Source organism: Platalea leucorodia (genome assembly GCF_965183815.1).
Source record: "Platalea leucorodia genome assembly, chromosome: 7".
NCBI lineage: Eukaryota > Metazoa > Chordata > Aves > Pelecaniformes > Threskiornithidae > Platalea > Platalea leucorodia.
Window position 1 is genome coordinate 3,397,085 of NC_138829.1, and position 15,678 is coordinate 3,412,762.

A 15,678-nucleotide genomic window follows, 5' to 3' on the forward strand; every position below is an offset into this window, starting at 1 on the left:
TGTCACACTCTGCATTACCTCCCAACTAAAACGTGTGATCTTTCAGCTTCTTCCCTGCTCATAACGCCTCCTTCCCCCACCACCACCCCTTCTGCTGGCCACCTTCATCCAAGAAACTCTGTTTTAAGTGAGAGCTTACACTACGTGAAGCTGTGCCAGGGGAAGTTTAGGTTGGATATTAGGAAAAACTTCTTCCCCCAAAGGGCTGTCAGGCCCTGGCCCAGGCTGCCCAGGGCAGGGGCTGAGTCCCCATCCCTGGAGGTATTCAAAAGCCGGGGAGATGTGGTGCTGAGGGCCATGGTTTAGTGGTGGGTTTGGCAGTGCTGGAGTAATGGTTGGACTCGATGATCTTAAGGGTCTTTTCCAACCTTAACGATTCCATGATTCTATGAAACATGAGCTCACCCACTCTGGATACATACATTTCTGAAAGAAGAATAGCAGATTATAAATGCATTATAAGTATGCAAAGTAAAATTAGACCAGATTTCAAGAAGTTAAATTTAATTAAAATGCTGGGCACTCTACATCAGAAGACCACGTTGTCTCTGTTTTGCTTTGTGTACGCTCCACAGGCAGGCTGAGCAGCTGTGCGAGTCTGCGGCAGTACCACTCGGGGCACGGCACGGCACGAGGCCATGCCCGGGCTTTAACAGCGCCGGCACGCTTGGAAGCTCAGGCGTTCAGCCCTGGGTAACCGCTCGACAGATGCGGCGGCGGTGTAACGAGCTGCACGCCCAGCTCTCCCAGCAAAACGGTGTTGGTGTCACCCAGGCTGTGGCGATGCCAGCCCGATGCCACGGGAGGTGGCAGCCAGGACTCGGAAGCAAGGGCTTCCAGCAGCGTCTGACCCGCCGCTGCTCGGCGCATAAAACCTGTGTCTATTTAAACCACCAGGCACAAAGGACACGATCCCAAGCCTGACAAGGTTACACAGCACAAGGCAGTGAAGGTGTACGCAGTACTGAGAAGTTATTTTCGTATTTCTTCAACCCCAGGCGCTGCCAACAACAGTTCAACCCCTGCAGCCTCAGTTGAAATAAGCCTCAGGCTTGTTCTTCTCCATAGCTCAAAGCATCTCTAGGGAATTTATTATACAAAGTACAAGGCTGCATTGCTGCAGTACCCTTCTTCAGTCCCCAAAACGCCTTGGACTGACCGTGCAGCTCCGCTGTGCTGCAGTCGTGGTCCAGAGAGGACAAACGCCCATCGCAGCCTGACTCGGCCCCGTGGCTGTGTCCCTGCGTGGAATACCAACCTCCGCATCTGAACCACGAGATGCAAAACACACGTAACGAACCAGACCTGCTTTCGATGTACCGAGCGCAGTACTACAACCCTTGGGGTGACTATCTTCCCTTGTACAAAATCCCTTGAACAGTTCTACCTCCAGTTTAAGAGCCAGCCTGAAACAGGTAACTGGCTACTTGAAAACACAAACATTGGACCAAATAAAAACCAGCAATGAGATTCCTCTGCAACCTGGCAAAAGGTACAGAGCGCGACAGATTAATGCCAGCCTGCAGAGTGTCAAGGTCTCCGAGGGCACTAATTATCATTACAGCATTATTTACAATAGACATGAGTAAATTTTAAAATATTTTGGTTATTACATTTTCCCAGGGAGGAAGTTCTGTGGCAGAAAACTACGCTGGCAAATAGTTACCTCTTTGTATTGACTCCCCTCTCGATTCATCTGCTAAACCCATAGAAGGAAGTGGCTTTAGTGTTTCAGATGGTTTTGGCTTCTACGCTGCTGAGTACAGTTGGATTAGTTTCTGAAATAGAATTGGCTCCCAAATTATTTGAAGCATTTGTACTCAGTGAATGCTGGGAAATGTCATTAGCGTGCCATAATACTTTTGCCTAATGCTCTCCAAAGTCTATGCCAAAAAAAAGTGAAAAACACTGTCTATTTTGATTTTAGCAGCACAGCTTAAGTAACTGTGGTAGCGGATCTAGCGTACTGCCCAAAAATTCAAATAAATTAATGACAGTAACCTTCTAAGTAGAGAGTTTATTTCCTTTGTCTGGAGAACAGACAAAGGTAATAGCAGATGAAATAAAACACGTATTCATTGGGGTCTCGCTGCAAGTCGGAGCCTCGTTGCCCACCAGCTCACTCGCTACCTGCGGCAGATGAGGGAGGAACACAACCAAACCACAGTTCATCCCCGCCCGCCATCTCAGCAGTTTTGCTAGGCCTCCCCAAACGCTGCCATCTTATTGTGCGCAGTTTCTTGCCGCTTTAATTCAACCCGTTCCTCACCTCCTCTGGGGCTCTCTGCTTCAGAGGCTTTTGTCTTCTGCTCCCAATTCCCCCGTCTATGTATTAATCAAGTGTTGAGTTTGGAGCTCTTATTTTTCCATCTGCTAATTAATTCCTATCTATGAGCCACCTCCTCCTCCTCCTCTCCAGAAGATGCTGTATGTAACTCACAAGCCTATTTCTCTGCTGACTAACTTACGGAATTAATTACTAATCTTTTTCTAGTTGTGGCCTACGGTCTGGCCGGAGCTCGTGCTGGTGCTCGGAGGGGCTGCGCTCCCCACTAGCTGCAACAGCTTCCGACACTGGCCTGCTCCAGGAATTGATGGTGCTCTGCAAGTACAGTCCCACAAAGCTATTCAAAACCCTTAAAATTAGTCAGAACATTGAAGTGGGGAGCAGCTGATTTTTTTTTTTTTAAATCAGGAAGATTTTGAACAGCCATGCCTTCCTGCAAAGACAGTAAGCTGCTGCCAGTAAGTCCAGGCACCCTGCAGAGGCAGCAGACATCCCAGAGAACTAAAAATAAATAAATAAGTAAACAAATGCTGTGAAGCCTCCTTAAAAACAAAACAAACCCTCTGCCAAGAGGCTGTGGGTGTACATGCAATGGATGGAGATCAGGTTGGCAACGTTTAAAAGATGATGTATTAAAAAAAAAAAAACAAACCCAAAAAACTAGGAGAAATCACTTCCCCGCGGCAAGTCAGACCAACAACGTAATCAAACATATAAGACATGGTCATCAGTGCTAATTAAAATGGGGTTCTCGATAGCGGTGACTTTGGGCCAGAGCCTTGCATTTTGCACCGCAGTGCTTAAGCAGCACCAAGCAAGGGCAGGGGCTGCTCGGCCTCCGACGGCTCCTGCTCTTCCCTCGGCTCCAGCGGCAGAGGATTCGGCCTCTGCTTCAGTTCCGTTTTCAAAGCAGTTCTTCAAATTCACAGTCAAACCAGACCTACTTCATTTGGACCAGGTGCAGCGACATGAACGCCCGAGGAAGCCTCTCACTACATTAGGAATAGGTTAATACTGTCCTTTTTCTGTCATTAAAGCATCGCTCCACCCCATCGCAGACCTGATGGGAGATAAACCCAGCGGCAATTTGCTCTCCCCGGCACCACTGCCCCGAACACTGCCCACAGCGTTTCACATGCTGCCAAGCAGGGGCTGAGGGATCCCCACTGTGGTTTCCACTGCATTTAATATTGCCTAATGAGTCCTATCGCTGCAATCCACGTACATAAAACCAGCCCTGGTTTGCTAAGGAAAGGTTAGTCGCAGTCACCCAAAGGCAGTGGCGTTAGCTTCTCCCCTGAGCCTCCCCACACTTCTACCTTCAGCCTTCACAAACATTTTTTTGGCTGCACGGTGAAGCGGATCGCGGAACCAACCAGAATTAAAAATTAACCCTGCAGTGAGGCAGGCACGGGGCCCTTCAGTCCTGCACCCCGTCTCCAACAGAGGATGCCAAGGAAGCATTTAAAAACAGACCACAGAGGCATGCGTCCCCCAAACACCCTCCCAGCTCCAGAGATCTACGGCTCAGAAAAACCTCTCAGTCATAGATGGGATCTTTAAGAGTCTTTCATGTATTTTTCTCTCACATAAATTTGCAGGGTTGCTTTTTGCACCTACGTCAACACAACACAACGCAATGAGGAGTTTCACAGCTCTTGCAGAGAAAACCACATTTCCTTGTTGCTCGGAGCCTGCCATCCGTTCGCTGCGCCTCATCTGCTTTCACCTAAATAAACACCCTGGTATGAGGGACGTGGTAGCACGGGGATGGGATGAAGCACGTAGGACCAAGAAAACCTTGCTGCCTGTTGCTGCGTACTGCCTTTCAGTTCCTAAAAGCGATCCCCAAACAAGAGGAAAACCCACGCTGTGCACCGCATCAAATAATCACAGGGCCACCCGCAGGTCTGCTCCGAAGAGGTCGCCACCGAACGAGATCAAACAGCTGAGGATTGAAAGGACCGCTGAAGGGAGTCAAAATGGCTTGTAGAGGTCACGCTGGTGGGAGTTAAGGCCATGCCTGAGGTTTTGCCCACTGACCACCGCTCTCTAGGTCATACGATCATTAATTCTGGTGTGAGCAGGCAGGTTCAGAAATTCAGGACATTTATGGCATAGGGACTGAGCCACAGCCACTGACATCTGAACTGTGTTGTGTGCATGAAGCTGGATTTGCAGAAGGCCTTGCTGGCTCTAGAAGATGAGAGCTGCAATGGAAGCACCAGCACGGCCTGGCTGCTCTTTGCTTGTTAACCTGCGCCGGTACACTTCAGGGGAAACTTCAGGAAAGAAGGAAAAGAAAAGCTAAAGAATTAAGCTGAGCCTTTCTTTTCATTTATTCACTGGAATTTTTCAGATTTTTCCAGCTGTAAAAAATGTTCAAATTTCAGGAACTTTTAACTGTTAAAAAAAAAAAATCACTTGGAAATGAACAGCTAGGCTCACGGCAAATCTTACATCAAGCAGTCCAGAGGATAACATATTTTCCTTAGATGCTGGAAACCCCAAACTAATTTTTCTCCAATCATTTTACAAAAGAGACTAGCCATCAGCCTGAAGACCAGGCAACAGAGTCGCTCTTGTGTGCTGCCTAAATCAACTCATGTTTAATTTATACTAAAAGCAAAAAGTATATTAAAAGTTTCAGCAGAAATCCTTAAAGCCACCTTGGAATGCCTTGCAGGTCAGTAGGGAAAGCAACAACCCATGAGGAGGGAGACGCAACCATTGGTCTTCACTGTAAATAAGAGAAAGATGGACCTGAACGCCTCTTCCCCTGTATTCTCTAACCACGAGATAGATGGGGATTGCCGCTGCCTTCCTCTCCCACTTCATCACTGGCACTGCAGTCTCCCTGATAATCTAGCTTGAAAGGAAGAAAAGAAGGCATGAGGTGAAGCCACCAAAGCACTCCATTTTAGAAATGTCCCCAGCCCTTTTCTCCCGCACCCCAATTTTATTTTGGTAAAAACTACTTTGGTGAGTTAACCCAAATTCATGCATAGTTGCTTGACCATTTCAAAATGGCTGAAATAGCAAAAAAAAAAAAAAAATTTGAGAGATTCCATGCAAGATTGTTATCTTTTAACAAACATTAAGGAATTTTTGGAAGACAAAAAAAAAACAACCGTAAAGACACTATCACTCCTCCCTCAAAGTTTTGATCTGGGACTTCAGAACCAAGAAATATGGGGTGAGGCACGGGCATTAAGCACTGATCCTCCTGTCAAAGGTTTGAAAATTATTATTCAAGGGTTACAGACATGTCGGAAAAATTTAGCTAGTCTAGAAGTCAGCTGGACAATAAACTTCTATGAAAAATGAACATACTTACTGCTATTTAAAAACAGTCTTCTCTGAAACTTTATTCATATGGCTAAAAGAAAAATTTAAAAACATTTTGTTTCGAAGACTGACTCTTCAATTATTATATATACCACTGGTCAGAGTCCTCAATGGGAGAGGTACAGGTGCTCAAGCTGGTCAGGTGTCTTGGGTAAGCACCATAGATTTGAAAAAGTACTGCTAGCCCAGATTTAATATAAAGCTGGAGGAACTACAAAATACAGCAGCAGGATGGGCAGAGCCATCTCTCAGGGCTCAGTTCCTGAGGGATGCACGTTTGGAGAGGCCGGGAGAAGAGAGGGCAGCCTTTCCGCTTGTCAAGGGCCTACAGACATTAGCAAACCCTTCGTGTTTAAGAACCCATGATGCCTCTTGACCCGAGTGACTGAACAGAACCAAGCAATGACAAGCAAACTTTCTTAAGCCAGAAAGAGGAAGATAGCACATCCACCTCACTTGCTAGCATACGCTGACACTGTGAGCTCCTCATCAGAATGACAGTCTTTTAACCCATCCAGTCACGAATAGATGCTGGTGTTCAGGGACCAAGGACATTTCAGTGCCAGTCATCAAAACCTCTCATCACAGGGGACAGGTTGGCAGGGACCTCCAGAGGTCTCTGCTCCAGTCTTCTGCTCCAAGCAGGGCTAACTGCAGAGTCGGGTCGTGTTGCTCAGGGCCTTGCTCAGTCAACTTCAGAAAATCTTCAAGGACAGAGATCCCACCACCTCCCTGGGCCCTGCCCCAGAACACAAACTCTCCTAGTGTAGAATTTTCCCCACGTCCAGCTGGACTCAGTGCCGGCTGGCTCTCACCCCTTCGCTGGGCACTCTTGACGAGAGTGTGGTTCCAGCTCCTCTGCCAGTCCATCGCGCAGGATGGTGGTTAGATCCCTCTTCAGCCTTCTGACCTCCAGACTAAAAAACGCCTGGTTCTGTCAGCCTCTCCTATGTTATGTGTGCTTCCAGATTTTCCTCCATTTTTCCTGCCTAAAAGACTCCCTGCATCATTCCCTGCAGCACTCCATGGAAGCTCTCTCGTCATGTCTCCATAAATCCTACTACTTCCTAGCTCTGTGACTGTACACTAACGGACGGTATCCCCGATTGCTTCCTAAGCTGCATGCATTACTCCACGAGCACTGGACGAGCACACATTCACAGGAGGAGCCTCCCTCGTCCCCTGTCCCAGAGAGCCAGGACCCTGAACCTGCACAGCACAGGAGTTCAGGCAAACCACAGCCATGGAGGCTAATGTGGCAAAGAGATACAGAAGAGGACAACGCTAAAGAGGGATTTGAAATGTATGCCAGTGACCAAATGATGAGAGGTTACTCCTTCGAACAAATACAAGATCCTTAGGTGGGACTGAGTTATGACTGAGAAGATAAAAAGCTCCTCTCCTCATTTCCACTCAGGACACAATTTCTGATTTCGGCTCTCTACGCAGGACTCTGATCAGGCTTCAGCTCAGCAAATCTCTTGGGCAGCAAGGGAGCTTCTGCATCTCCTGCTGTTAGGAGGCGTGGCAGAAAAGGCATGGGGAAATGATGGTAGGAACCATCCTCCTCCCTCAGCACGGGTTAGAAAAAAGACGACACATTAAAAAGCACAGGGCTCTGTTTTTCCCAGTGCATCTTTGGTGGGAATCAGCATCACTGCCTGGTCCCTTCCCCCTTTCAACTCACACAGCTCACAATTTACCATCTGTCCTTAATCTTCTCTTTGTACTAACAACACACTGTAACCGCAACATCTTTTTATGCCACAATCGATAAGGCAGATAAGAACAAACACGGAAATAGTGAGCAGGCCATAGCCAAAAGTAATGGTACATCCTGTAGTGCTTCCTGTCATCTAACTGCTGAAACTACAAATAAAAACCCAAACACTTCTTTTGTCTGGAGCTTCACAGCCGTGTGAAAATAAACATATGGAAGAAATGAAAATGCAATTCAAAAATACAGAAAAGAATGTAAAACTTACCGGGCTCTAACTTGATTATTTTTACAGCAGCCAGTTCTCCCGTATGAAGATTTCTAGCCTGAAATAAGAGAGTTAAGACATTTAATTATACTGCAACGGCATCTCACACAGTCTTACAAACTGAAAAGATACGCTATGACGACATGTGTTACCAATATGGCACAGCGCAATTAGCTGAGAGCAACCTGGGTGAGGATTATCTGGTTTTGGTATTAGCACAGCATCAACCTAGCTGGAGTTGTGAAGCGCTACTGGCAGCTCCTTTCGAGACTAAAAACCCCCAGCAATCTGACAGCAAATGAGCGTTCGTGCCGCTCAAACACCCTTTTCAAGGGTTGTTGAAAGGGAGAAGTTTACGCCATCCGTGCTCGCTGGGGTGGTACAAAAGTGCTCTGCTGCAACACGGGCTGTGGGTGCGTGCAGTGCTCAACCACCCGTCTCCGGGCGCTAACCTCCGTGTGCTGCACGGATGAGCGGCAGCTCCCTGCGAACAACCTAACTCTGAAAACAAACTCCTTCCAGCAGATCCTGGCAGAGGCGAGCGGTCCCCACCACCCTCGAGAAGAAGACGGGGTAGGGAGCTCCAATTAAGCCTTTACAGAACTGCCCTCTCCAGGTCATTAAACTTCATACCGAGGATTCAGTGCTGGAGGAAAACGTTACAGGAACATCAGATATAGAAAGTTTTAAGAGGAGATTTCATTAACACTGTTAACTCCAGTAAAATGAGCTCTAAATGACTCGGGCACCATCACCAGAGCTAAGCTATATTACTTTTGACACACAACTTGATCCAATTAGGCACTGTGGCATTCCCCTTTTGCTGATCATCCAAACGTTACAGGAGTCTAAACCCGACTGTTTCATTCTTACGCTAACACATGTGCAGAGTCTTCTGAACATACGACATCTGCTTAAGAGGTAGATGACAGAAAATGGAGAGAAAACTGGGTTAGATGAAATCGATTTGGGCAGTTACTTAAGATGAGGATGCAAAATAAATTTGCCCCTGTGGACTGAAGGAAGCCACTACAGAACAAAACACTCCTCTTGTGTACAGGCAAGAAGAAGTCTTAATTTAACAACGGGTAAAGCAAGAACTTGAAAGATGAACCCCTCAGTTTTGTCAACACTTAGTCAAGCTTCCAAACTGGGAAAGGCTTTCCAGCCAGGGGGGAAAAAAACCCACAACCAACAATAATTGGCCTTTCAAAATCCTATAGTGCTCAGCCAAGAGATGGGTGTCAAAACGCGTGCCAAGGATACGAATATGACTCAAGTCAAAGAGAATCTGAACAACTGTACAACAGAACCAAACATCAGAAGCCAACAGACCAAATCACTGAACACAAACAGTTATCTGCTAACCACAAAGGAAACCTTCACCGCTTAAAGTACCTTTCTACCTAAGGTGTTTTTAGACCACAGTAAAATCACTGGTATCCTTCAACATCCAGAAGAAACATGCATCCAAGCATGGACAAAGGATTAGGACCTCTCTGGTACTGCTACACCTACCAATACCACTATGAAACACAGGCGTTCCCATAAGAGACCAAGCACACCATCTTGGTGAAGCCAGGGAACCTCCACTATCCACGCTTCTATCCGTAAGCAGCTAAGCTGCTCAGAGAAAGGAGATTGCACGGTATCCAGAAGATCAGCTTCATTTCTGAAGCACAAAAAAGATCGTATTCCTTACAGAAACCCCTTTTCCACATAAGCAATAACCGCCACTGCTACTGTTATGCTGAAGCCTGAAGGAATAGATGCAGTCTGCAAAAGGTCTTTGGTATGCAGACTTTGGCAGGGACTCGAAGGTTCAGGCCGAGGAGATCACTGCAATTACTGGCTCCCAGCTCTCACACACGATAGGCCACAGAGCTTCACCAAATTGTGTCCTGCTGCTATCCAATATTACCATTAAGTTTCTGCATATAATCTATAGCCTGCACGTGGACTATTTCGGGTTTCAACCACCCAACTTTGTCTGCTGGAACAGAAAGCTCTCCACCAGGTTGGTATTTATGAACTAAACACATCAAGTTATCTGAGCCACTCGCCCTAAGATCGGTTTTCTGGTCCTACAGTTTAATCTTCCAACCGAACACATTCTTGAGTTGATGACACCAGGACCACACACGCTACTTAACCCTTATCGTGCCTGCACCAAAGGCAAAAATGCTGAGTATTCCCTGATCCTCAGTATCCTTGTTTGGATGCTCACAGATACAGGAACCGTATTAGGTCTTCAGTCTAGACAGTCGTACTGCAAGCATGCAGCAAATTACCCAAACTGCTTCCCAAGAGACGTCACCCGCCCGCAGACGCGACTGATGGCTTTTGTTCCTTCATCTTGGATTGCACCAGCTTTACACGGGTACACACATCTCTCTCTGCTGTCACTCCTTTTTTTTTTTTTTTTTAAACTTTTCCCTTCCACACCCTTCTGTCAGCTGAAAATTTGATCAATAATGAATTACTGCTATCTTGCACATAATTAAAAATCTAAGAAGGCGAGGGCTAAAAACTGGTTCTCCATGGTACACACCTAGATATGAAAACCGTCAAATAAGGATTCCTCAAATAATTTTGAGACATGTTAGTTAAAGAAATTCTCAACTCATTTGCTATGGGTGACTACAGTTTGCCTTGTTCTACTTTTTAAAAAAGGATTGTGTAACATCAAGGAAGCCGCAGACAGGAATGCACTGCATCAACATTGCTGGCTCTGGGAATCAAACCTGAAATTTTACTACAAATGATATTTGACAAAAATACAACTTCTCCGTAATTTCCCTGATGTGAAGAATTAGTTAATGATCTATCAATCTGTCTTATTGATACACTTCTTCACTGGGGCGGGGGGGGGAATTGAAGTAAAGCTAAGAAATTATAGTTCTCCTAGTCACCTTATTTACATTTTAAAGCCCAACAGCAAAATATCTGCCTCCTTCCCGGCCCCCTGAAACTTCCTCAGTGTTTCAAGTCTTAATTCAAAACCAGCTGAAACCAACCAGCGGCCAGGGGAGCTGTTCTCCCCCGCACGCCGGGTAACCCAGAGCTGCCAATTAACCAGTATAGCTGCTGTTCAGTGTCTCCTGAGCTATTAATGACAGAGCAGGTTACCATTTATATGCCTTTATCACGTAACGATGACATATATATCGTGAACTTTGATGATCTCTTCGGAATTCTAATATTTCAAGTCTAATGAAAGATAAAATCTGTTCGATTTCTTCTTGTCTTTAATTCTGCTGGCCTTGATTCCTTCAGTATGTAAGGAAGTCTGCTAAGAACTCACCTCGACACTAAAGGCTAAAAGAGAAAGCTCAGCGTTGGCACAGCTCCCTCCTGCGCTGGAGCCCACGTCCCCATCACCAACGTAGCCCAGTTTCCACGCGGCAGAAGCAGAGCCCCGCTTCCCCGACAGATCGGGGACTTGCTGCAAGACTTTCCCTGAGAGGAAGACAGAGCTTTTGCTATCTCTTAGTATTGATCTCAATTTTATTTAATGAGACTCAAAACTGAAAATCATGTTCCGCATTACTCAGAATGAAGATTAAAACTATAGGATTTTGGCAGAAGGATTGCAAAGCTCCAACAGAAAACTTGACCCACACAAGAATGGGACCAGAACAAGGGTATATTTGAATGAGGTGAGCCACGCAGTCAAATTTATTTTGCTCAACGTCATATACAGAGTGTATTTACTGAGAAAGAAGAGGTAGGTAATAGCCTTTCGGTCACCTCTTCTTCAGCTGTCCTACAGCCTGCTATAGGATGAGTGACAGCATCCCACCGAGCACAGCTCTTCCAGAATATTTTAGCAGCTAAATACTAATACTACAGAACATCATACGGTGGTCTGTGTTCAAAATAAAACAAAACACAATTACTCCTCTTTTTTTGAATATCCCGTTGCAGAGTTGTAGCGACCTAGGAAATTACATGTCACTAATTTCATGTGACAGCACAATAATCATTACACTTTTTTCCCCAGCATGTCAGCACCAGCCAACGCAACCCAGATTCCCTCAAGCATACACACAGCTGTACCAGAGCAGATTAAAAGTTCCTTTAAACCCATGGTCCTGTCTCAAAGAGCAGATGCTTCAGAAAGTGGCTAAGAGCTGAGCAAGCAAATGGTGACACTTTCCCGATGCACCCTCCCAGCAACTGAACCGGGATCTGCACGGTGCCTTCTGCACCAAGGACTAGCTGCAGACAGAGCCCGCCTTAGGCTGTCGGCCCAGGAGCAACACACGTTCTTCCAACCCAGGCGCAACGTCAGTGGCGTGTCCCAACGCCACGCTCAAAAATGAGAGGTGCGCTATCAGTAGGACTGGGGCTTTGGGGTGTTGGGAGAGTTTTATGATATTACACGCAAAAAAATCATTGGGTTTTCCCACCGAGACCTAACTTTCTTCTCGGAACTGCATCAAAAAGCTGCCGTGGGGCAGCGGAACCCAGCCTGACACCCGTGGCAATCCCTGTGTACAACGCTTCCCGCCACACACCCAAACAACACGCACGAGAAACCACGTTTTGGGTAGGATGCTTTCTGTAGCTAATGACCAGAAATAACACAGAAAACTGGTTTCAGAACCAGTTACGCACTCTGCAGGGGTTTTTTATTTATTTTTAAGAGTGCAAACCAGACAATTCCACCCCACGGGGTCCACAATGCTAAGCTGTGTGAGATGGACAAAAATTGGAGGATCGGTTCACTTGGACATCTGAATGCAAGTTTATGTGCTAGCCCTCCTTGTCCAGCCACTTTCTCCTTCAACAGTGAGGAAGAGAAAGGGAAGATGACAGCAATATCGCTCTCACAGACTCCAAATTAGTATTTTCAATTTCCGTGGTGAAATCCCCTCCTCGCCCCGAGGTAGTCATCTGATCTCCAGCCTTGGGTCAACAGCCCAGTTCACCAGAAGAGGCATTTGTTCGACTGTGTCTTCATTTAATCGAATCATAATTGCAGCTCCTGTGGCAACCCTCCCATGCGTCCCCATCTTATTCATTCCTTGCCAAGCTTCGCTCATCAGTGACCATGATGTTTTGCTGTCTCAAGCGCTGCCTGCTTCTCCTCAGTTACTGTATATAACGTCAAAAGGTACCCTGACCTCCTGCCCAGCAACTGAAATATTAGTTTCTCATCTGCTTTCTAGTTTCTGACCTCTCACACTTCATAACTCTTAACCTGCTCCATGCGGTTTTGAAATTCCCATTGTGCTGCATCGTTCTTTCCGTATCTCACGGTATCATCCGACCCTTGAATTCACCTACGTACATCTCTGAATTCACATCTACCACTACCTAGAGCTTTCAGTCAACTCAGATGAGCCAAAAAAGTGTCTCTCACCTGGGCTGCTCTAAATCCATGAAAACAGATTCCTTCCTTACACGCAGGAAGTACAGTAAGGATTTTAGTTGCGATTAAAAAAGAGAATCCAAACCATTATGGGCATCAGGGGAATAAAAAAGAAGACGATACCCGAACAAACCAAGACTACTGCAGATATGTGCACCAGATATGTGCACAGAGACCTTGGAACAGAAGACGGGATCTTGAAGATGCCACCACAACCAGCCCATCTGCGGAGTAAAACTTCAGCGAGCAGCTGCCACAGCTTGGCACAGCCACCGCACCTTTCAGCAGCACTTCAGCCGTGAGCTTTTCCACATGACGATTCGGGTTTCACTACTCGATGCGGTAGCCCTCTCCCATGCGATCCAAACGCTCCCATGAACGTGCCACATTCATGTATGTAACCCCATTCCAGTTTTTTTATCCTATGCTCAAACTGGTCACACATCGAGATGAGACATTTCTGCAAAGGAAGGACTTATTTCTCAGGACGAGACCCGTGATTCCTCACTGCTGTTCCCGGCACGCGGGGAGAAGCAAATCCAGGATCCCGGGGCCTTGCGCTACGCTGCGGCCTCAGAGAGACCCTCCATGAAGGACAGCAAGTCCTCAGGGGGCCTCGGTAACTCTAACACAACAACAACTTTGGGAGGTTTCACCATTTACTTGTTTTTTTTCGTGAACACACAAACAAAAATCCATAAAAATCGGTACCCAAGATGCAATATTAAGAAATCTGACAGGGACTGCCAGACCGGATTAGGTTTCTGATCTGCTAGTTTACCCTTTATCTCTCAAATAAGCAGCTACTGATGTGTTAGAGAAGAATTTGATCTTGGTGGATGGCAACCTGCTCGTCTGTAACAGAATTTGAATTACATCCTAATGCAGAAGTTCAAATAAGCGTTCCTAGTGTTTATCACCATTAACTATACAGTTTTGCTTACTCTTGCGATTTACATAAATCAGTCTGTCAGTTTTAAAAAATGCTCTGCAAACAGAGCTGGAAAACTATCAGGCAGCTAAAGCAAAGAACAGCAACGCTGGACATAGTCTTAACGAATGGCAAGGAGAGGCTTGTACTTCTGAAACACCATCTCCACCAGCTGAGTTTAACACCCAGACTGTAGAGCTGGGTATTCATTAAAAGTCAATACATAACTGGAAGGCTTCTCAGAAAACCCAGCTTAAAAGCAACAAGAGTTAATCCCCACTGTGTGAGTCTAGAATTGCTATCCTTCACAAGGATACAGCAACCTTTTGCAGTCCTGTACAACATTAGGAAAGCACTTTTGTAAAAGAAATCAAACTCTGAAAGCTGCGAGAAGAAAAATCATTGGAAATTTGGACGTCAAGGTTAACCCAAGCAGAGAGGCCACTTCTGAACGCGATCTCCTGAAACGCTCACCTGAGCAGCACCCTGTAAAGAAGGGAAAAGGCTGCCGCTTGCTGAGAGCGGACGCAGACCTGGCGTCAGGACGGTGCCCAAGCGGGAGAATCGCCCGTACAGGCCACAGAGCAGCTGCAGAGCTCCTCCACCTGGGCTCCAGCCAAAACCAGCAGCTCCCGCTGTTGCTTTCCAGTTTGAGACTGAGCAGAGAGCGTGCTGGTTCCTGTCCCCGCACCAGGCAGCGCACCCCACAAGCGGCCGCAGAAGACTCGCAGAAATGGTATACGGCCCGTGTATTTTTTTCCTGCATTCCCCTCTATCTTACCTTCTGATGGGTGCACGTACCAAACCCACACAGGTGCGATTACTGCAGAGTTTTGTGCGTTTTTTTTTTTTTCTTTTCTTTTATATAAAACAAAATAAGCAAAACGTCCCCAAAATTCCCCACAGCCCCATCCTGAGAAAACCTAAGCAGAGTACTGGACTGAATAAAGGCCGCCCTGCTCAGCGCTGAGAGCATCTCCCTAACAGATGCTGAACACGTTTTTCTCCTTCGTGTGGGAAGGTCTATGGATGGATTAAAAATGAAGAAAAAGGAACAAAGCAGGATAGCTTAAAAAAAATAGGACAACTCTGTCAAATATTAGTGCAAATCTTCCTGAGATTTGCGCCAGACAGAAACAACTGCCTCTCCCACCTCGAGTCCTCACAACGCTGCGTTCATCACCCAAGGTGTGCCAGGGCAGCCCACATGTGGAGCAGATGTCCAGCTAGTCTCTGCTGCTGGAAAAGGACACCTAACAGCAATTTCTAATTTTCAGGGCTCTTGTTCTTTTAGGAGGCAGAAACACCCGGAGGCAATTGTTCACTCCGCAACCTTCCAGCTGGATTTCAGAGATGGAGAGCAGTACCAGGCTCCTTTATAGCGAAGGGCACAGAGGCTTTCAGAAACCATTTCCCTAACAGAGACTTTATAGATTCAATACACTAAAAAAGAACCGTCTCTTACAACCATCACTGTTACTATTTTTGGGGATAAACCAGAAGTAAAGATTCACATGCTAATTTTACTTTTTATATGTATTTCTGAATTTCTTGTGCCAGCTAGTTTATACTGCAGCGGCTAGGCGCTACTAAGAGAGCCATCGCTCTGTACAATATTCAGCTCTGATATCCAAAGGCAAATATTGATTTTGTGGGTGCTCTCCAGCTGGATACTGCCACTCCTCGTCCTTCAGACGAGGAACACGCATCAGTACAAAGCGGGAGGCAAACTTCACAGCTGTCGCTCCCT

At 46.3% G+C, this 15,678-nt stretch overlaps 1 protein-coding gene across 6 annotated transcripts in view; it reads right to left on the minus strand.

Annotated features, from left to right (window-relative positions):
- MAP4K5 (mitogen-activated protein kinase kinase kinase kinase 5) overlaps positions 1–15,678 on the minus strand; it is a 72,053-nt gene that overhangs the window by 41,911 nt on the left and 14,464 nt on the right. For all 6 annotated transcript variants that reach the window (XM_082317665.1, XM_082317664.1, XM_082317663.1 and 3 more), the window contains one exon: positions 7,621–7,678. In XM_082317665.1, coding sequence (XP_082173791.1) covers positions 7,621–7,678 — 58 coding nt within the window. The remainder of the gene's footprint in view (positions 1–7,620; positions 7,679–15,678) is intronic.